We start from the raw sequence: 23,561 nt of genomic DNA, 5'->3' as shown, positions 1-23,561 counted from the left end.
CTCATGAACCGTGAGAGCTAGACAGTTGAAATTTTCACAGATGATGTATTTCTGTTGCCGCTATAACAACAAATACTAAAAACAGAATAATATAAATATTTAATTGGGGCTCCCATACAACAAACGTGATGTTTTTGCTGTTTTTTTCCGTAATGGTACGGAACCCTTCGTGCGCGAGTCGAACTCGCACTTGGCCGGTTTTTATTTCCCTTGAAATGGCTTTATTCCAGTTCCCATAGCATTGCACTGAAATATTTGAAATGAAAATATCTAGTCTTCTTCGCTCTGCATAAACCTTACGCTTTATTTCTTTAGCCTTTTTATCCACATTTGGGGAAAAAATCGAATCACATAGGACGTTGTTCCGCGTTAGAGGGAGTCTTATTTCGATCTCCTTTCACCGCATAGGTAGTAGTGTCCTGTAGATTTGCCAATGATAAAATGGCTCAACGTGTATGTAGTCGCCTTCGGATATATCGGACCGAAGTCTTTCACGAATAAATTAACAAAGTCTCTATTTACATATTTAAAAACCGGCTCTATCGCAAATTTAATTTGTTACCTTTATATTTTATAGGTTTTCGAATATGTATGTGTTCAAAACGTAAAAGTTTTAAATGTTAAAAGTCTCTATTATCAAGACAAAGTGCAAATTCAGATATTTTAGAGCACTTTCTCCGTTCCAGTACGTGATGGGGCTTAAGATTAGTAGAAAAAAAGCAACATCGCCGGTAAAATATTTTATTAAAAAACTTTACAATGTACATTTTATCCAGCTTACCTCTAATTTGTATAAATGTGTCGTTTCCAAGCAAAAAGTCCCACTATGTCGCTTGCCATAAGGACGCTTTGAATTCCTATAAAGATACAAGCAAATCTCGTCCTTATGGTGAGCGACAAAGTGGGACCTTTGACACAAATGTATTTTAATACTCAGATCACTGTCTGTATACTTCCTATAATTCTTATTATAAATATAACTTAAAATTACTATAATACATTAAGTAAAAATTGTGATGGCATAAAAAAAGAAATGGAAATAGTAAGCGTAAAAATGAGTTTGTGCAGAAAGAGATAGAGTTAGACCAAGCTAAGTTGGCAGCAATTTTAATAGGCCAGTGTGCAAGTGTTATATAAACGTCATAATTTCATAGAAGTTTGACGTTAAAAATAACGCGCAGTCTGGGCTTACAAAATCGCTGGCAACTTAGCTTGGTCTAACCAGGCGTGGCTCACTCCGTGATTTCGTCGCGTCGCTACGAGTACATGCGGCCCACACCAATTTTGGTGTCTAGCAGTAGTTGCCGCGCACCGCTACGGAACGGACGCCTGCTCGCGCTTGCGCCACCTAGCGGTCATATCTGTCGTAATGGACGCGTTTTGTAAGAGAGTGAGTCTTCTGTACCTAGTACTATTATTTATTCTGTGGTCTAACTCTATGATTTGATATCTCTTTCCGCACAATTCTAATAGTGTTTATTAAAATAATACTTTCGAAACCTTTATATTCTTAAAAACCTGGAAAATGATACATTTATTTGCATTTTAAATTACATAGGGTCATTGTGCTAGTTCCCGTCCATGCTCTAGTTTTCGTCCACTTGACGGAATAGCAAATAATATATTTCCTATTTAATTTGCTACTTGCGAAAGATACTAATTTACTTTTTAACCGACTTCAATTTCATAGAAGGAGGAGGTTCTGTATTCGGTTGTGGCTATTTTTTTTTTTTTGTATGTTCACCGATTATTCCGAGACCCGTGGTCCGATTTGAGTAATTCTTTTTTTATTATTTACCTATGTTCAAACTTTTTGAATAAACGTCTTTTACTATTATTATTATATATTTTTAAGACATTAAGAATGGCAATAAGTCCAAATGTGTGCAGCGATGTAGGTTTATATTCAAATTTCGTCAAGTGGAAGAAAACTAGCGCAATGACCCTATTCCATTTTTGTTAATCCCATTTTAATAAAAACAATTCAATGTATAAATTAGTAAAAATTAAATACTCGTAATGTAAATTGTATAATAAAGGTAAAAGTAACATAGACAAGGGAATACTAAGACGCAAATAGTGTAAAATATTTTTTTATTGACGTTCAGCGAACGTAGATGGCGCTAATCGCACTTAAACTATCGTGAGACATATTTCAAAATATTTATCAGTACCAATGAGGATATAATAAGATAGAGCGGTACTGTCATAGTAAATTTTGTAACCACTGTAAATTCACTGCCATCTATCGACATACTTTAAAACTAAAAATGAAGATTTATAAAAAATACGTTAAAATGTATTTAAATATGGATAAATGATTTTTTATTTGCATTAATTATTTTTATATGCTTTTGACCCATGTTCTTTCACTGGTATGCGTTAAAATTATAAATAACAGACGAAACAGTCAACGCCCTCTATACGAGAGTAGGCCAAAACTAGTGGCGCCATCTGATCGAGAATCAAATTTTCGTGATTTTCGAGGCACGTTTTTTCCTTAGACTGTATCCATCTATTACGGAGTTATATCTATCTTTGTCAGTACGAAACATGTCGCCAAAAGCGACTAAAAATAATAGTGAGTAAAAACCGTACTGATAAATATTTTGTAGATGGCGCTATACGGGCCCGTATATTTTTGCCCTGGCTAGGTTGTAACGTTTTTATTACTTTACACCTCTTATTATTTCTCTGTCTATGGTAAAATACAGTAGGATGACGTATTTCCTAAATATATAACTTTCTTTTTAGGGTTCCGTAACCAAAGGGTAAAAAACGGGACCCTATTACAAAGACTCCTCTGTCCGTCCTTCTGTCTGTCACCAGGCTGTATCTCATGGACCGTGATAGCTAGACAATTGACATTTTCACAGACGATGTATTTCTGTTGCCGCCATAACAACAAATACTAAAAAGTAAAGTTGTCCGGTTTTATTAAACATTTATTGAATGAAAACTATGAGGCGGAATATTTGCAATATTATCATAATATAAACAAAGTACTAAAAATATAAGGCTACTTAAAACCAATACATAATCGAAAATTATAAATCATATTAATTTAATTTACATTAAGTAGCAGCACTAAGGCCCAAGACGATTATATGTGCAACACGAGAGCAAAGTTATTTTACATCTCGTGTTTTTGAGTCCCTCGCTACGCTCAAGTTTCTAACTTAGAATCACTCGCTTCGCTCGATATTATAGAATCTTTCGCTTTCACGGGACTCAAAATAAGCACTCGCAAGAAAAACCAACTTTCCTCTCTTGTTGCACAAATAACTATTGCTCACTGGAAACGTTCAATAAATGCGATGTCTGGAACCTGGGGGGCCTACCGCGAAAACAGAAATTCGCAAATTGCGGGATCTTTCTCTTTTACTCTCATTAGGACGTAATTAGAGTGACAGATAAAAATGCCCACAATCGACGAACTTCGATTTTCGCGGTTATAGCCCTATAGGATATGGCGCCCGGGGCAGTCACCAAATTTGCGCCCCCTGATGACGGACAAAAGTTTCCCTGCTGCTGCCTTTTGCCCATTTTGGCGCCCCCCCCCCTTGGATGGCGCCCGGGGCACTTGCCCCCCCCCCCTAGTTACGCCACTGGGTAACCCCTGGTTATGACGAGATAACTTTTATACTTCAGAAACCCGAGTGGGGCAATAACAGTGTAGCGCGCGACTTAGTATAAAGATTTACAGTCTTTTCTATTTACTCGTCTTTGTTGGAAATGAAACCATAGACAAATAATACTAAGACGTGCAAAGTACTGCAGAATATTGTATGCGCGACTTAATATTACTTTATCCGTGAGTGAAATAAGTAATGTGATGTATTTAGAGCAGTCTTTAAAAGCAAAAAATAAGTTATTTTTTTTATGCTTTCTATCATGTATAACTTAAAATATTTAAGAAATAAATATTAAAATAATACAGTCGAATTTCCTAATAATAAAAAAATGCATATTAGTTATATTACAATTATTGTTCGAAGTAAATACCGCTTTGCACGACTTAAAAAATGTTTGATATGCGAGTCGTAATAAAAGTTATCACTCCTGTGGAATGGTTCACATCTTGTTTGCATATAGTATCCTGAGTTGAGTGAATAGGGGATATTACTGCAATGTTCTGCCACCAGAGTGCAGCACCAGTCTTTTTAGTAAACCATAGAGTAACTTATACATACTCATACTGTACCTTTAACAGGTTTTTGACAAGTTTTCAGAGATAATAAAATATGACATTGATGCATCAAAGCGGTTTGTTTACAGAGGACCTACCGGGAAACGAGAATCCGAAATTTCGCTATCTGCCTCTTTATCGCTCGAATATGCAAGTGACAGAGATGTTAGATAACGAAATTTCGATTTTCTTGTTTCGCGATAGACCCTCAGATTGTGGTAGTGGCGCCACCTACGCAGAGTTTCGCGTAATATTCCCTATTTGGTTCCTTTTATTTAATAAAAGTAAGATTTTTTCAATATGTAGAACTTTTGTACCTATATAAGCAAAGCCTCAATCAAGTAATGATTTTATTACACAGGTAAGACAAACCCAATTATTTGGTTTAATCCACAGAAGAGACGTGAACTTTATTGCTATTTATGACCCACGCAAGCCGTGTAACTTTTTTTTAAAAAGAACGTAGATATATTAATAAACAAATATTTGACCTAAGCGTTCACAACTAAAGCAGTCCATTTCAAGTCTCACCTTAGAAATAGCATTGCTCAATATCGCACTCAGGATGGTGACTCTTAATATGCGATTTCAAGCTCGCATTCTGTATAAAGGCCTGCCCACATATATGGCATCTGTACCGCCGATCGTTCGTATGCGTCCGTATATGATACTGCAAAGATTTAAGTCTGGGGTAGCTTTTATCACAGTACTCGCAACGGAAGTTCCTTTCCCCAGTATGCGTTGCCATATGCTCTTTCAGCCTGGATGGTAAGTAGAATCTCTGGTCGCAATATTCACACTGATGTTTTAAGACTTTCTGATGATTCCTACGCTGATGTTCTGTCAAAGTTTTCTGTCTGTTATAAATTTTATCGCATAAATTGCAAGGATACGTACGTTTCTGTCCATGCGCTTCGGTTAAATGTTTATTTTTCAAAGCGTAAGACATGAAGCACTCATCGCAACGCGGACAGCGTATAATAGCCTTTTTCTTATGAACAATATCCACATGCATATCCTTATAATGATTACTTTTGAACACCTTACCGCAAACTTCACAAGTATGCTTCTCGTCGTCCTTATGTCGTTTCAAATGGGCGTCTAACCTAGGTTTTTCTAAGAAACACATCCCGCACATGTCACAAGTGAAATTACTGAAATGTTCGACCATATGAGTGTTTAAAGCGTTAAAATCCTCAAACACATCACTGCACATGACACAGACTAGGTCGTTCCAAGTTAGACGGTAGAATAACATCTTGTCGGGGGCCTCGAAGTATATCTTTTTGCCGTGTATTTGGTCTATATGTTGTTTGAAGGTGTTGAGGTCGTCTATTTTAGTGGTGCAGAGGCGGCAGTCGATGCGGGTGATGTCGATTTTAGGCATTTTCTTGTAGCCCATTAGGAGCTGGAATGGTTTCGTGTCGTGGGAGACTGTGTGCGCTCGGAGGTCCTCTGGTTTGGCGTAGTAGTCCTAGAAATAAAATGTTTTTATTTAGGAGAAAGGCTACATATGTACTGTCCGCGCGCGAATTCCGTGCGCGGCTGAGGAATGTTAGGAATGTTGGACGTCATGACAGAGTGGTGTCATTTTGTACGTACGGGCGCGACGCACACCCCCCCACTTCCTCGACCTCTGAATGCACGGAATTGGCGCGCGGACAGTAGAGTATAAGCCAGGTAACGTTATGACTGTATTTTATTCTGACATACAGTCTACCTGTCATACGGATACTACATACCATACAGTAAAATCAGTAATAAGTAATTTCTAATATTTCTGAACCAGTACCACAGAATATATAATAGGACTAGGTATACAGAAGATTCACTCCCTAACAAAACGCGACTACTACGCGCAAGGCGGCGCAAGCGCGTGCAGGCGTCCGCTCCATAGCGGTGCGCGGCAATAATAATAGTACGCAATTTGACATGTAATTATTAAGTATTTGCGAAATGTTGTAATTTGTAATTTAGTATAATTTTGAGTAGTTTTAGGATACTTTTTTATAGTTTTAGGATAGTTTTTGCTCCTTATATTTCTTTCTTGCTGTGCATGCTTGCTTTGGATGGCATTCTTATGCAATACCTACCACTCATGTACTCTTTGTAACTATGTTGAATGTTGTCTGTTTAGTGTGCCTTTTAAATAAAATAAAATAAAAATAAAATTACTATGGCAAAACCTAAAAATTGAGGCGGCCGCAGGTACTTGTAGCGACGCGACGAAATCGCTGAGTTGAGACACGCCTGACAGTACGCATGACAAAATATTGTATACCATGGATATGGTAAACTGCGGAAAAGAATCATGCAGTCGCCATCAGATGTATCTGAGCGGACAACGTGTTCACAATATCTGAACACGCACTCTAACGCCCAGACAATAGAGGCGTGTTCAGATATTTGTGAGCGCCTCGGCCGCTCCGATATATCTGATGGCGACTGTACCTATTACCTTTAACAGCATTCATATTTTTTCCTGGGGTCTGACAATAAATAATTTCATTTTAAGCTTATGATTAAATATTCTAAGACAGTGGTTCCCAAAGTTACCTGGGCTCCGACCCACCTAACAAAAACTGCCATTTTTGGGGCCCAACTCTTGTTCGCCTTAAAAAGGGGGCACACACATAGACATAGTATATACAAGTAGTTATAGACGCGCCACCGAGCGACCGGGGGTAAAAGAAAGAATATTCATATAAAATGTATACTACGCAATTTATCCGGTTTGCATGTCCAATTTCTTTCACTCTTATAAATTTCGGTATTTCGCCATCGCCTCCTTGCTATGATGCCATAACCCGACCATGAAAAAATGTCGGTGATAAAGACAAAGCATGGCACTATTTTCGCTTTCCTCTTATAGGAATCGCAATAAGACTATCTTTCTCTATCAAAGAGTGTCAGGCCCTTGGGTACATAATATTATTGGTAACCCTCAGATTTCCTTGTAGTTTCAGGGCCCACTTAATATTTGCTCGCGACCCATAGTTAGGGAAATGCTGTTCTAAGACGATGAGTAGATTTTCTTCTGACATACAATCTACTGACATATGTGTACAACATACCTTACAGTAAAAGCAGTAGTAGTTATTCCTCCTATTCTTGAACGGACACACGTATGAATACTCTATTATGGTGAGTAGATTTTCTTCTGACATACAATCTAGGTCTCTGTCGTATGTGTTTTTCTTTTCTACCGGCGGTTTCTTCATCACTTTAGGTGCTTTCTTTGCTGAGGTACCTGAAATAGATAAATGAAATGTTTGTTTACATTATGGGTGCTAGACGAATCTATTATGTGTCGAAGTCATAGGTCCTACTTTGTCGCTTACCATAAGGACGAGATTTGCTTGTATCTTTATTCGAATAAACATTTATGGCAAGTGACAAAGTGGGACGTTTTCCCGGCCGCGACACAGGTACACAGGGTGTTTAGTAGCTAGGTGCAAAGCTTATAAGGGCTGATAGGTGAGGTATTTAGCGGTATTTATGTTTGAACTATTTTAGCCATATGTGTCTTAGACGAAATTTAATATTTTTTTAATTAATGAAAAAAAAAAAAAGTTTTTGTAGAAAAATACCTAGATTTAGATAGCTATGTGTTAAAAGTACCCAAATAAGTGTTATTTTGTAAACAACCTACTAAACCCCCTGTATAATAAGTAGAAAATAATAAATAAAATAAAGATTATAGGACATTCTTACACAGATTGACTAAGTCCCACGGTAAGCCCAAGGAGGCTTGTGTTATGGGTACTCAGACAACGATATATATAATATATAAATACTTAAACACATAGAAAACACCCATGACTCAGGAACAGATATCTGTGCTCATCACACGAATAAATGCCCTCACCGGGACTCGAACCCATGACCATCGGCTTCACAGGCAGGGTCACGACCCACTAGGCCAAACCGGTCGGCCAAAAAAAAAGAAGAAAAATGTGGAAAATTCAGTGTCTTGGTCTTGTATTGGTAGCTCAAATAGCAGAGCACTGGGCTGGGTTTGCAGATATTTCTGCTTGATACAAAATTAATTTAAAATACCTACCATGAGAAATGTCTGGTTTAGAAACCTTTGGCTGCCAAAGACGTCAACTGTCGCGCGCGGCAACAGCCTAATTTCAACCTTCATGCATTCAGACAAGGTTCACTATGGCGCGTCGCTCACGATGAGACGTGACGTTCCAGGGGTTAAAGTAAATAATCATCGATGTTTTTAAGCTAATGAGGGCTATCGTTTTTTTGCTCACCAGTTGGCGCCTCTGTTGATGGTGGTCCAAAAGACTAAAGAACAGATGTCAGTCATTGAAGTGACAAGTGACATTTCGAACTTTGCAAAGACCACCATCTACACTAGCGCCCCTAGCGGTGAATTCATACGCGTTAGCCCTCATTGATGTCAGTTTTGAATACCATGCTTCTCTTTGCGGCCTAGTAAATAATGCCGTTTTTGCGAATATTTGAAGTGCTCTAGCGCTTTAAAAAACAAAAAAAAAAACAAAACATTCCGACACAGATATTAATAAGAATTATGGATGGTATAGAAAGGATCGCAATCTCTTGTGCCAGAATTGTTGTAAAAGTGACCGCGTTAAGCTTTAAATAATAGTTCCTAATCTCTCCGGTGGCGCTAGTTAGGCTCTGGGACATGAGTATAACATGAACCATATAAGGCAACAAATAACCCGACCAAATTACGTAGGTTGTTTTTGGTAGTATTTCGGTGTATGGTGGCGGCGCCTAATTACTGTTTTTTGATGGACACTTTTCATACATAGAGATTTGGCTCCTTTATAGTCTCCATGATAAGAATAATCTGTGTTGAAAAAATCATTGCTCTAGCTTCAAAAACGACGGAGGAAACAGTCGAGTAAGTTTGTATGGAGAAATGACCACTCCTCTGTTGCCTCTTAAAAATATCTGACAATAGAGGCGTTTATATGTTTACGAACACCTTGGCCGTCATGTCATGCATCTATATCTGAACGTACAAAAATTTCAATTCATAGGTATCAGAAATATTGGGGCATTTTCTATGAAAAGGGACCTTATTGTCGATGGCGCTTACGCCGCACAGCGTCGCGCGACATTGTATTTATATCGGAGCATCGTTAATAATGGCGTAAGCGCCATCGACAAAAAGGTCCCTTTTTATAGAAAATACCACATATTATTTTACATTAAAATAAGTCGAGAGATAAATAAATAAACATGATTACACAATATTTCGTGTTTATTGTATGTGCAATAATTAAGTAAATAAATTTTGTCAATTGTCATGTACATATGTGACGTTCGCAATCAAAAGGTACCACGTCGTCGCTTACCATATAGGACGCACTGACAGGTTATTTGTATTAAGATACAGGCAAATTTAATCTCTCTGGTAAGCGACAAAGTGGTACCTTTTGATTGAGAACGTCACATATAAAGTGGGTCCTGTAACACTAACTCGCGCACAGTCGATCAAGAATCTAAGATCCTTCATACATTCTAATATAATTTAATATACCTCGCGCGTCTAAAGGGGCCCACTGAGTCCACTGACTATCAATCCGCCGGACGATATCGGCCTGTCAGTTAGAACAAAAAATTTGACAGTTCCGAACAACTGACAGGCCGATATCGTCCGGCGGACTGATAGTGAGTGGGCCCCTTTAATATGGGATAAACATATTTCTTCAATTATTTTTAAATTAAGCACATATAACTTAACTAAAACTCATAGTAAATAACATAATAACAAAACAACTAGAACTAGAGTCAGATTAATGTAACTCTTCACTGACATTGCAGTTTGCACAGTGTGGACTGTGGACGTACCACTATATACAAATTCCTATAAAATTAAGACCTAATTAGTGGCAATACCACACTTTGTTGCTGCAGTCTGTGCAGAATTACACTACCGCTCAAAAGTATTTAGGCACCCGCAATTTTCACCTTACAATTGTATACAAAAAATATTTTCTAAATCATACTGTTCGATCGCAGGCAAATGACTCTCTTACACGTTGGATAGAATTTTTATTTAGGAAAATATATTCAGCCTCAAATTGTCGCCAAGGTGATCCTTTAAAATTTCGAGTTTACTTTATGCAACGATTTAAAAAACCCTTATGTACTAGTTCATACAAAATAAAACATGTCGAGCGTTTTCGACTTAAAACACGTGAGTGACCCGTTATTAATATATTTAATATGTCTGTGTCTCACGGAAGTTTTGTTAATAAAACGATTTTGTACTGGAAAACGATTTATGGATTTTTTTACGCTTGCCATTTGGTAAATAGGCAATGTACACGAATATTCTGCACATCATTTTGAAGCTCGATATGTCTGTTAAATTAAAAAAGTAAACTCCATAATAAACTGTTACCCGACTGGGTCTTAGCGGTTATTCTGAAAGTCGACTTTGTATACATTTGTATGGAAAAAATTACGAGTGCCTAAATAGTTATGAGCGGTAGTGTAGCTTAGACTCTATTATAGTTGTTAATACAACTAAAATAGTTGTTAATACAATTTGAGTAGTTTTAGGATATTTTTTTTTTCTTTTTATAATTTTAGGATAGTTTTTGCTCCTTATATTTTTTTCTTGCTATGCATGCTTGCTTTGGATGGCATTCTTATGTAATACCTACCACTCATGTACTCTTTGTAACAGTGTTGAATGTTGTCTGTTTAGTGTGCCTTTAAAAAAAAAAACAGCTGATATCAGCAAATATCAGCTGGCGGCCCTGGACTCAATAGAGCGCCGGGCTCATAGACTCTTTGGCGATGATCCATCTGTCAAGTCAAGGATACAGAGCCTTGAGCATCGCCGTCGAGTCGCTTGCCTATCGGTGTTCTATCGGATACATTTCGGGGAGTGCGCACAGGAACTACACGACCTGATCCCACCTTCCCCTTTCCATCATCGGACATCCAGGCGCGGGGAGCAGGGTCCACATTCCATTCGTTCGGACGAAACGTTTTGCCTCCTCCTTTTTGGTACGGACGGCTAAGGAATGGAATGCGCTCCCGCCATCTGTATTCCCTGATCAATATGACCTCGGTCTCTTTAAAACAAGAGTGAATAGGCTGTTACTGAACCGGTGAGCTCCATCTTAGGCCCTGTCTTCACTTTCCATCAGGTGTGACTAGGGCCAATCGCCGATCAGTTTATAATAAAAAATAAAAATAAAACAACATTTCCGGTCGGTCGGGAGAAAACACGTTATGAGTGCAGACCGCGGACCCTGAATGAACTTGTTCAGCGTTTTAGGCAAGCTCAACCGAATATTCGGCCGAATATTCTTATTCGACAAAGTCCATATTCGGCCCATCTCTAATCTATACGATACATATGTGTACAACAAATGAAAATAATAACTGTCAATTTGCAATGCCATCTAGTGAGCTGTATTAGTGTTTAGGCACACGACTTTATATAGTGATTGATAGTCTGTATTACTTACTAGTCTCTAATAGAGTCAAGCTAACGATCAAAATAATACTATGAGGACACCTGCTTAGTAAAAAGTCGGATTTTATCCATAATAATTAATTAACCTTTTTTGATTACAATGTAATTAAACGTACTTAACATTAATCCAATAAAAAACCGGACTTCCACTCCGAAAGTGAGATAATTGATGCCTCGCCTGACAATAATGAAAGTATTATGCTCAAATTGAATCATTGCCTTTATATTTTATCAAGGCGTTAGAAGTTAGAATTGACTTTCAAATAAGAATATAAGAAAGTTGGTATAGGAAATCAATAAAAAGCAGATTGGATAAAAAAAGAAGCTACCCAAAATACTAATTCTACGCAGACGAGTCGCTAGCAGAAGCTAGTTTATAATATGAGTATGGATAGTATGGATTCAGCTATATTTAAAACTAACTGATTCATACTTATAATGCATCATCAAATGATTTACTAGCACCAACAGAATGTATAAGAACATTCATAGACTCAAATTCATCATGCTTTCTGTCATGTGATTCCGTTCCATCATTATTTGGTTCATTTAATGATTCTACTGTAACTGAATCATTATTTGGTTTATTTAATGATTCTATTGCAGCTGTAACATTTGGCTCATTCACTGGTTCAATTTTAATATCATAAGAGGCATAAGACATTTGCACTAAATCTGATGTCTTATTTATATCATTAACAGAATTTGAATTATCTGGAGTCATTTGACTCTTGAAATGATCTTTTATTAATTCATTTGGACTAGTAAATGATGTGCCTGCCTCTGTCGATTCACTTGAATCTGACTCTACTATTTTGTCTGTATTAACATTTGGTTTTTCTGGAATTATTTTACTGAAATCATCTGTTATTGATTCATTTGGATCTGTCGATCCACTTGGATCTAACTCTGCAATTGGATCATCTGTAAGATCAATTGGTTCCAACCGGCTGAAATAAGCTAAAAATCTGTCTCGCACAGCTACAGCTACATTAGACGCCCTATGATTTGTTGGTTTGAATAGTTTCAAAGCGTTTAGTTTCTTCGCTCCACCTTTAACAATTTTCTTCAGTGTTTCATAAGGAAGTGTTTTACCATGCTTCGCTAAAACATAATTATGCAAGCAGCATATCGCTTTGAGTATAGCAACCGCTGCATCTATCTGAGTCTCCATAGGACTGAGCAGAATTGTCCAGGATTTCATGAGCATTTCAAAGGTTTTATCCACAGTACAGGCTTTTTCAAGATACCGGTTGAATATTTCTTTCTGCGGAGTGAAACTTTGAGTTTTCGGGAAGACTCTTAGTAAATTATGTCGAATAGTGAACGCTCCATCGCTTATAAGGACATACGGGCACGGTTCTATTTCTCCAGGCAGCGGTGTCCATGGTAAAAAGTCTTTTTTTTCCATATATTTCCCAAAAAACTTGGAGTTTTCTAATATATTAATGTGGCCGTCTTTCGCATAGTTCCCTATGTCTAAAGCGAGGATTTTGTTATACGGATCGGTGACAGCTAAAAAGGCTATGGTAACAAATCTTCTATGACAATTTCTGTCTGAGACTCTGGGGTAGTCTTCTGTCTGAGGTGTTGTCTTGTATCTTTTGTCTTCTGATAACTGCTTGGCGATGATATGTCTGCCACCTATGCTGCCTACACAATTAGGAAATTTGCAGATTTCTTTAAAGTCTGCCTCCGCTTGTCTCCATGTATGGTCTCTCGGTGCGGGCATGTAGACGGGCTGTAGGGTGCCCCAGAGGGCGCGGGCCACGTCCTTGACGATAGCGGACACCGTGGTCCGGCCCACCCTGTATTTATCTGAGAGTTCTTTGTACGATAGCCCGGCGCGGAGGTGCCTGAAAACGAGAAAAGAATAAATGTAATAAATATTTCTATGAACAAGTTTGGAAACAAATCAAATTATTTTATTAAATACTTTGATTTGTGTTTTTTTAAGTAGTCACACTACTATATATAAATTATAAACTGTAATAGATGTCATATATTAAAGAAAAAAGTGACGAAGCCCTCCAGTGGCGAAGGCCGGATTCGAACCGGCGTCTTCGTCTTTTTTAGCCGCGATAGCTAAAGACGCCGGTTCGAATCCGGCCTTCACCACTGGAGGGCTTCGTCACTTTTTTATAATATCTTTTTTGTTTGCGCTAACAACAAGTAGCCGAAAAAACCTCGCGTAATTTGTGCAGCCCTTAACCCTCTGTCGAAAACCTCGCCCAATGGTCATACTCATTGTACCCATTGCGTTACTCAATCATTATACTCATTGTGTTATTGTACCTAGTGTACCTACTACTGTTTTTTGTGCTGTGTTTTTTTTAACTGCGACAATTTTTCTTTTTTTCAATTTTTTTTTGTATGGACTGACGTTTATCTGACATAGCTTTTTACAGTATGAATCTTCTCAAATGATTTTCACGCCTAATACCCTAATCTGTTAAACAAAAGTCATTGTTTCTTTTATGGAGTGATGGGCTACCGTGTCTGAGCGCGTGCCAAAGCAACAATATCGTTTAAAAAGCGACTGATTTGTGGTGGTTTAAAGATTCAAATATATGTATTAATATAAATTGTGATTTATCTTGTATAGATTAAGTTTTTATTTTTATTTAATACCAAAGATAGATATAACTCCGTAATAGATGGATACAGTCTAAGAAAAAAACGTGCCTCGAAAATCAAGAAAATTTGATTCTCGATCAGAGGGCGCTACTAGCTTTGGCCTACTGTCGTATAGATGGCGTTGACGGTTTCGTTTGTTATTTAACAATTTTAACGCATATCAGTGAAAGAACATGGGTTAAAATCATAAAAATAATTAATGCAAATAAAAAAATCATTTATCCATATTTAAATACATTTTAACATATTTTTATAAATCTTCATTTTTAGTTTTTAAAGTGTGTCGATAGATGGCAGTGAAATTACTGTGGTTACAAAATTTACTATGACAGTACCGCTCTAGTATAAGTTACTCTATGTTTAATACTAAGCTATATGTATTACTTACTTAGTACAATGCCATAACTTCAGCGTACGAAGATGTAAATAAAAAATTGGAATTGTCTCAACTGACTCCACAAGACAGGCCTAGCCTATTAGTGTGGAGATCATAGGTTAATAAAAAAAAAGTATCATAAATTAATTTTAACAAGCAGAAACGTCTGCGATCGATGCTATTAAGCTTAGAATATATTTAAAAGTGGAAAAAAGACCGTGAGACCAGGCCGTGAGTTCAAGTCTCACCCAAGGCAGTAATTTTTCCACTTTTAAATTTAATATGTATCATTTTTGGTAAATAATTAAAACATTTTACGGTTTAGACTCACTTGTTTTAGTCACTCACGCGACATGTTTTAAATTCGATTTTTGGTAAATAAACTATTTTTTTTTATATGAGCGCTCGCCTGCATTGAGGTGGTCGATGGTCCTACATTACCAAAACATGTTATGCTGCGTACGAGCGGTTCGGTCCGAGGCATGCTCGCCCCGAGCGGCGAGATGTGCGTGATAATGTGTTTATGTTTAGAATAGAATAGAATAAGATTTTATTCGTAAGCACAAACAAACAAGACATTACATAAAAAGAAAACATAAAATAAGATTAAAGTGCCATGAAATGGCCTCATCTCAGCATGTTGCAGCGCTGATCTTCCGATAAGACAATCAGGTGAGAAGAATCACGGAAGGTAATAGACAAGAAGAAAAGAGGCATAAAATAACATACAATAAACAAATAGTTAAATAAGAAAAAGGTACACAGCAAGAAGATACAACGTAACGATTAAATAAAAAATTATTTGTGATATTTTCTATAAAAAGGGACCTTATTGTCGATGGCGCTTACGCCATTATAAACAATACTCCGATATAAATACAATGCCGCGCGACGCTGTGTGGCGTAAGCGCCATCGACAATAAGGTCCCTTTTCATAGAAAATACCCCATTTATATAAAACAAGCAGTGTTTGGGTGAGGCAACGCGCTCGCGGCGAGCCGACTTTGTGCGCCGCACAAAATGGCGTCGGACGCGATAACAGCTGCTGATGCGTTTATTATAATATAATTCATCGAATAATTAATAAAAAGAAGAAAATTTTTTCTCGGTGGTGGATGAAACATTTATATAAAAATCGTGATTCATGTGGTTATACATTTACTTCACCAACTCTTCATTCACTACTAGGAGAAAAGAGCGTGTACTCCCCCCCCCTCCGGCACTCTATCGCCTCGACAATAGAGGCGTGTTCAGATATTTGTGAGCACCTCGACCGCTCCGATATATCTGATGGCGAAAGAACTATATTGGTTTTACGGTACCTAAGAATGCTCTTTATTTTATTTTTATGATATATAAATGTCGCCCGTGGACACCCCAGAGGGTATGTAAGTGCGTTGTCGGACTTAAAATGGGAGTACGCTCTTTTCTCCTATAAATATAACATAAACTTGTGCTATAAGTGTCTATACTTAACTATACGTACCTTAAGCAAATCGCCAGTCTTTCCCTCGTCGATATGCATTTTCTAAAATTCGTATCAGTCTTCTCAATCACCAGCTCCACCATACTATGTAACTCTTCAAAAGAGCTTTTAGACATATTCATATGTTCATAAAAGATCTCATCGGTCTCTTTGCATAACTGTTCGTACTCCGTTTCACCTTCGCTTCTGTCCCGGATCCATCGCCTCCTCTTTTTAGACTGCCCGGACACATCATCGACGGGTAATTCTAAATATTCATCGCTGGAGTCTTCGGAGTATTCTATTTGGATTTCGTCTTTGATGTGGATTTCTTCGGTGAGCAGTGCGGGTATTTGTGTAGTTTCAGAAAGCCCGTCTGTGTCTGTGCAAAGCAAAAGTAAATCTTGTTCTCTCACTACAAGAAGCTATTGTAGAGGTTAGTTGTAAATATATTTGTTATTAGTAGATATATCCTTATATGTAGACACGCAATATAGTTGGTCAAACCAATTTGTCAGTCAGTAACAACCAGGAAAATTATACTTATCCCTTTCTTTTGGGTGCTAGTACTAGTGTAAGACAAAAATAGTATGATTCTCTCTGTCTATGTTTGAAATGAGACAGACCTTTGACAAACTACATATACACATATTATATATTCCAAAGATAGATATAACTCCGTAATAGATGGATACAGTCTAAGGAAAAAACGTGCCTCGAAAATCAAGAAAATTTGATTCTCGTTCAGAGGGCGCTACTAGTTTTGGCCTACAGTCGTATAGATGGCGTTGACGGTTTCGTTTGTTATTTAACAATTTTAACGCATATCAGTGAAAGAACATGGGTCAAATTCATAAAAATAATTAATGCAAATAAAAAAATCATTTATCTATATTTAAATACATTCTATCGTATTTTTATAAATCTTCATTTTTAGTTTTAAAGTGTGTCGACAGATGGCAGTGAATTTACTGGGGTTACAAAATTTACTATGACAGTACCGCTCTAGTATAAGTTACTCTATGTATATTCTTATGTGTAGAAGCGCTGGTGGCCTTGCGGTATGAGCGTGCGACTTTCAATCCGGAGGTCGCGGGTTCAAATTCAAACCCCGGCTCGTACCAATGAATTTTTCGGAACGTATGTACGAAATATCATTTGATATTTACCAGCCGCTTTTCGGTGAAGGAAAACATCGTGAGGAAACCGGACTAATACTAACAAGGCCTAGTTTCCCCTCTGGGTTGGAAGGTCAAATGGTAGTCGCTTTCGTAAAAACAAGTGTCTACGTCAATTCTTGGGATTAGTTGTCAAGCGGACCCCAGGCTCCCATGAGCCGTGGCAAAATGCCGGGATAACGCGAGGAAGATAATGACGCAATATACACACAACACACACTCTCTCACTGTCTCTGTTTAGCACAATGGTTGACTGCTAGAGAATGCCTCAAGACGTTTAGTCCGCCTTTTGTACTCTTTTTGTGTAAATTAGTGTAAAGTTTAAATAAATAACAATAAATAGCACAACTCTCAGAGCAAAAACGAAAATAAATAAAAACCTACTAACTAACTCATACATCATGTGCATTACAATTTATAATAAGTTACCGGATGAATTTAAAAGGGGAAAAGAATACAACATTTAAGAAAATGATGAAAGCTTGGCTGTGTGGGGAATGTTTCTACAGTGTGGGCGAGTTCCTTAATAGTTAAGTTAATATAATATGCATGGACTTAGGCTAGTTTAATTCAATTTGTATGCCAGTTTGTAGGCACAATGTGGAGATCCTATGTAATTACATATTGTAAATAGTTTTAAGACCTCTGTAACCCATATTGACAAATAAATGATCAATCAATCAATCAATCAACTATCTACTGGAAGAGATCCCTGAACGGGATAAGTTCGCCTTAGTAGAAATGATGTGTTTTTCCTGTTTTTTGTTTGTTTTTGTACAATAAAGACAGAAAAAAAAACCTAATTCAATTTGTTAGATTCACATCAGATTTACAATCTGGTGCCGTTAGATTTCGTCAAAGATAGATATAACTCCGTAATAGATGGATACAGTCTAGGGAAAAAAACGCGCGTGCCTCGAAAATCACGAAAATTTGATTCTTGATCAGATGGCGCCGCCACCTTTGGCCTACTCTCGTATAGATGGCGTCGACGGTTTAGTTTGTTATTAAATTTTAACGCACATCAGTGAAAGAACATGGGTCAAAATAATGAAGATGAAGAGCATTCTCGTCTCACAAGTCCAATTCCACATCTCGACATTGGCAGAATCCACCTTGCTAAACTAAGCGAGGAGTAAAGTCATGAAGAAAAAAAATTGCTCGGAACAATGCTAAGCCGAACGGAGCCGAGAATGCCCGAAAGGAGGAGTGTCGCGTCGCCCCACTGGTCAGGCTAAGCTAACTCTGCACCGTGTTTGATAGCACAGAGTGTGCAAAGTCATAATTTTATAGAACTTTGACGTGTATATAGTTACACACTATGTTATCAAACATGGTGCAGAGCTTAGCATTTTTTTTTATACCACGTCGGTGGCAATCAAGCATACGACCCGCCTGATGGTAAGCAGATACCGTAGCCTGTGGACGCCTGCAACACCGGAGATATTACACGCGCGTTGCCGACCCTAACACTCCTCTCCCTCGAGCTCTGGCAACCTTACTCACCGGCAGGAACACAACACTATGAGTAGGGTCTAGTGTTATTTGGCTGCGGTTTTCTGTAAGGTGGAGGTACTTCCCCAGTTGGGCTCTGCTCTAGATCTGGAATGACATCCGCTGTGCTGTGCCCTACCACACAAAGCGAGATGTCATTCACAGTGCCCATACCTCTCTTATGCTGCATGACTAGTTTATTGTTCAATGCGCTTATGAACGTCAAATAAAGCTACGCCAACTCCAACCCTACACCTCTGCCCGAGAAGATTTAAATCTCTCCTCAATGGGTTAATAGATAGCGCCATCATAGCTTGGCCTGGCCCTTTCTCTAGTTTCGTTCTATGACATTTGGCTTATGAGTCCCCGGCAAGCTCGGCCGAATTTCACCTTCCCATACAAACGGAGTTTCGTTCTCTCATCTACGTGTTGGATTGTAATGAAACTTTGCACATACAATGACATGAGGTATATCTAGGTCTGTAAATAGTTTTTAAAAAGTTTCAGAGCAATCTAGCTAGTCTTTTTAAAATGAGAGCGGAACTATGTTTGTATGGAGAACCGAGCTTGCCGGAGACTCTTGAAGAGCTGGCACCCAGAGCATAAGATTCTATTAAAAAAACAAAAATTTGACACAATTCTAGGGATTGATAGGGCAGGCTATGCTGGTGCCATCTGTAACACACTTCGACCGGCCAACCCCATTAGAGGAGGGTATCCCAATATGGGACCAGCAAGAAACATGTTTTCAAAGCTTACCTGCTTTCTGCTTCTTAGCCGTCTTCTTCTTTTCCTTCCCGTTTGTCTTCTTCTTTCTTTTAGCTTTCTTCTTGATGGGCTCGTCGGAGTCGCTGGAGCTCCCGTTATAGTCCTCGGAGTCTTCGCTCTTCACTTCGGAGTCTTTGAGGGGCAGCTCGTTGGGTTTGGACTCAGGTTTCAGGGGTTTGTTGTCTGTAATAAAATAAATTGTCAGTGTGAACCAAGGAATGAACCAAGTCTATAGTCTGCTTTTAGGGTTCCGTACCCAAAGGGTAAAAACGGGACCCTATTACTAAGACTCCACTGTCCGTCCGTCTGTCACCAGGCTGTATCTCATGAAACGTGATAGCTAGACATTAGAAATTTTCATGTAAATACTAAAAAGTACGGTAATAAGCACTAAAATTGTGTGTTTTGCAGCATCCAAATAAACGTTTTATCTATCTATCTATCTATCTATCTACGGAATCCTCGGTGGGCGAGTCCGACTCGCACTTGGCCGGTTTTTTATTTAGTAGACTAAAATTACATTTCGTGTGTTGCTAGTTTTTTACGTCTTAGTTTATACCTTCATCATCGCTATATGTGGGTAGTGCGTCGTCGTGGTCGTCCCCAACGGAGTTGTGGTCGCTGTTGTAGTCCTTGGGCTCAGTCTTCAGCTCTATGTTTTCTAGCTCCAGCTTTTTTAGTTTGTTTTCTGGAACAATAAGAAATAAATTAAAAGTGGAATAAATCAATGTCTTGGGTCTAGCGATCCGGTGGTCGTGAGTTCAAGTCCTACCCAAGACAGTGAATTTTTTCACTTTTAATTTGTCTCTAAGCTTAATAGCATCGTTCGCAGAAGTTTCTGCTTGATACAAAATTAATATGTGACGTTTTCAACCAAAAGGTACCACATTGTCGCTTGTCGAAAAAGTTGATTTCTAATTGAAGCTATATGGAAATAGCGCCTTATTGACAACCGACAATAAGTACCCTTTTGGTTGAAAATGGCACATATATATATAACACTTTAAACTCTCGCGTTTTGTACACATAATTAATGTCATTAGTAATGACTCATTACCGGGTCTGACGCGATAAAATTTCATTATTTTTACCTTTTTTCCGACGTTTCAGCTAGGTTGCAAGCTGTGGTCACGGAAGACTGACGTCCCAGTCCCAGCAAAATGTCAATTGAAATTTTGGTAAACGTCGGAAAAAAAAAATAATGAAATTTTATCGCGTTAGACCCGGTAATGACATTAATTATGAGTACAAAATTAATAAGAAAAAAATATTAGAACCGGTAACGTAAAACAAGCAAAAAGTGTCAGTGAATATCTTTAACCTTACGATTTTTTCTGTAAAAACTTTTTTTTTCCAACAGTTTAAAATGCACCTAGCCTTAAGTCCCCCGCATCATATGAATCAATTCAAAATGTCAAATGCATAGAAGTTTTGGGGGTTTCAAGCATTTTTATCGGGAATTTTGCAATTCTTATTCATAATTGTGGTAAATCTTTGTCTATCTTTGATTAATCTCTCTTTAATAGATACTCGTAAATAAATGTTAGTGGTTTAAAAAAAGGGCCAACTAAAATAAATGCAAAATTAAACAGGTTGAAAAAATGACACATTTAGACGTTAAAATACCATTGTGTATATTAGAATGTATATTGTGTTTATAAAAATAAGCAAAGAAGAATTTTGATATCTGTTTTTCTGGACCTACATCTACAGTGGCGCCAACTGGTGAGCATAAAAACGGTAACCCTCTTTGCGGATTGACAACTCGCTTCACCGAAACAACGCTACGCACAGAAATAATTTTACAAATAAAGTGTTACTGTGTTCAAGTGTTGTTCGAGTCATTCTGAAGAATATTTTACCATAGTTGATGTTATTGCTGTCCTCCTCAGGCGGAGCCAGCTTCGCCTGCAGGAACAACTCCTCACATTGCAGCACCTGGTGTCTGAACGCTATGGCTTCGCGCAGGCGCACCACGCATGTCGCGCACACGCCGGAGTCTTTTTCATTATCATCTACATGGGATAGCTGGAAGAAAGATAAGCTAGTTAAGTGGGTTCAAAATGAGCAAAGTATCATAATGAACTATAAAAATTTGAAATGATTAAAAAGTATGAAAGTACAAGAGCTCAATGTATCATATAAGCAAAGGCAAGGGCGTCACCAGCTGCTGATGCTGAGTGGATATGGCCGATCCAAGGGGAGGGGCATACATTTAGATACAAATTTTATTCTCTAGGGGGGGCAGCAGACGTCCCAGGGGGCGGCAGGGACCCTGCCTGTACCACATTACAATCTATAAATTGTATATACAGATCTCAATCACAATGAAAAAATCAGGGCTCAACTGCACTTTAGCTGACGCGGAGTTCAGGGCTCATATTTTTTTATAGAAAGTACTCATCATAAGGAATCTCCCTGCCAAGTCTTATGGTGCGAAACCCCAATAGTTTTCGAGAAAAAAAATGTTTAAGTACCCATACAAATATCCTATACACGGCTCTGGCGCATTCAGTTGTCAAAACTGATGTTTTTTTTTTTTCTAGTAATAGTTTGTGTTAAGTGATGCAATTGAATATATGTTATGTATGGTCTGTATAGATTAATTACCCAAAATTTTTGTTCCCCAATAGCTTTTGTTCCATTCGCATTTTTCCCCATTCTGCTTTTTCGCTCGTATTTTAGCCCTGAACATCGCGTCAGCTAAAGTACAGTCCTTCCAAAAATCAGTCAGTTGATCATCATTGATTTTTAGGGTTCCGTAGCCAAATGGCAAAAAACGGAACCCTTATAGTGTCGTCATGTCTGTCTGTCTGTCCGTCCGTATGTCACAGCCACTTTTCTCTGAAACTATAAGAACTATACTGTTGAAACTTGGTAAGTACATGTATTCTGTGAACCGCATTAAGATTTCACACAAAAGTAAAAAAAAATACAATAAATTTTGGGGGCCCCCCATACTTGGAACGGAAACTCAAAAATTTTTTTCAACAAACCTATACGTGTGGGGTATCTATGGCTAGGTCTTCAAAAATGATATTGAGGTTTCTAATATCATTTTTTTCTAAACTGAATAGTTTGCACGAGAGACACTTCCAATAACTTCTAAAATAAGAGAATGATAAAACTGAAAAAAATATATGATGTACATTACCATGCAAACTTCCACCGAAAATTGGTTTGAACGATATCTGGTAAGTAGTTTTTTTTTTAATACGTCATAAATCGTAAACCGCAATTTAACTTTCTCACGTTTCGCATAAAAAATACATTGTTAAAATTTGTAATGCACGGAACCCTCGGTGCGCGAGTCCGACTCGCACTTGGCCGGTTTTATTCATTTATTGATAGTGTATCTAGTTTTTAGTTATCAATGTTTATCAAAGAATTCTTGCCTTATCAATAGATTGTAATCTTGTATATTGTCATGGACCAATAAAGAAATTTCTTTATTGGTCCATGGTAATATCAATTACTTTTAAAGATTAATATAATTACAGATTAATTTTAATGTTGTTCAACGTGAAGTTCTAGACCATTTATTTATATTGATAGTTCAGGAAGAAAACTACTCACCAATATACCATAGCAATCCATGACCATGTCCGCGTAGACTTCCTTCTTGCCCATCCAGTTATATTCAGCTGTTAGAACCCTACATTTCTTTATAGCTCGGCAACATCTGCACAACGCAGGATCTATGATGGGCCCGTTACTCTTTTGGACACTCATTTTTAACTTTTAACCGTCTTATTCTCACTTTAAAACTATTTAGGGACGTTTATAGTGGTCACTAATATAATATCCATACATAGTATTTAATTAAAATCGCTTAAAAACTATTATAAATACATTTTATGTGATAAAAACGCTACATTCATAGCCGAAAGCTTCGCTACACGCCAAACCAAAATGTCAATAACCAATTGCGTTTCGTTATTGCTTTGGTATACAGCGTTGTAGCTCGATTA

The 23,561-nt window shown here is 37.8% G+C and overlaps 1 protein-coding gene across 1 annotated transcript; it reads right to left on the bottom strand.

The window, feature by feature from the left end:
* Positions 1–3,682: 3,682 nt before the first annotated feature.
* On the bottom strand, positions 3,683–23,491 carry LOC134752284 (zinc finger protein 37 homolog). Its single transcript, XM_063687941.1, has 6 exons — positions 23,167–23,491; positions 21,453–21,618; positions 20,150–20,278; positions 19,582–19,773; positions 7,264–7,439; positions 3,683–5,663 (listed from the first exon to the last, which is right to left on the bottom strand). The coding sequence occupies exons 1-6, from the start codon at positions 23,320–23,322 to the stop codon at positions 4,722–4,724; spliced, it is 1,761 nt and encodes a 586-aa protein (XP_063544011.1). The 5' UTR covers positions 23,323–23,491; the 3' UTR covers positions 3,683–4,721.
* Between the last annotated feature and the right edge of the window lie 70 nt (positions 23,492–23,561).

The sequence above is a fragment of the Cydia strobilella genome, chromosome 24 (genome assembly GCF_947568885.1).
Source record: "Cydia strobilella chromosome 24, ilCydStro3.1, whole genome shotgun sequence".
Taxonomy (NCBI): Eukaryota; Metazoa; Arthropoda; class Insecta; order Lepidoptera; family Tortricidae; genus Cydia; species Cydia strobilella.
This window is presented reverse-complemented; position numbering and strand designations above follow the sequence as displayed.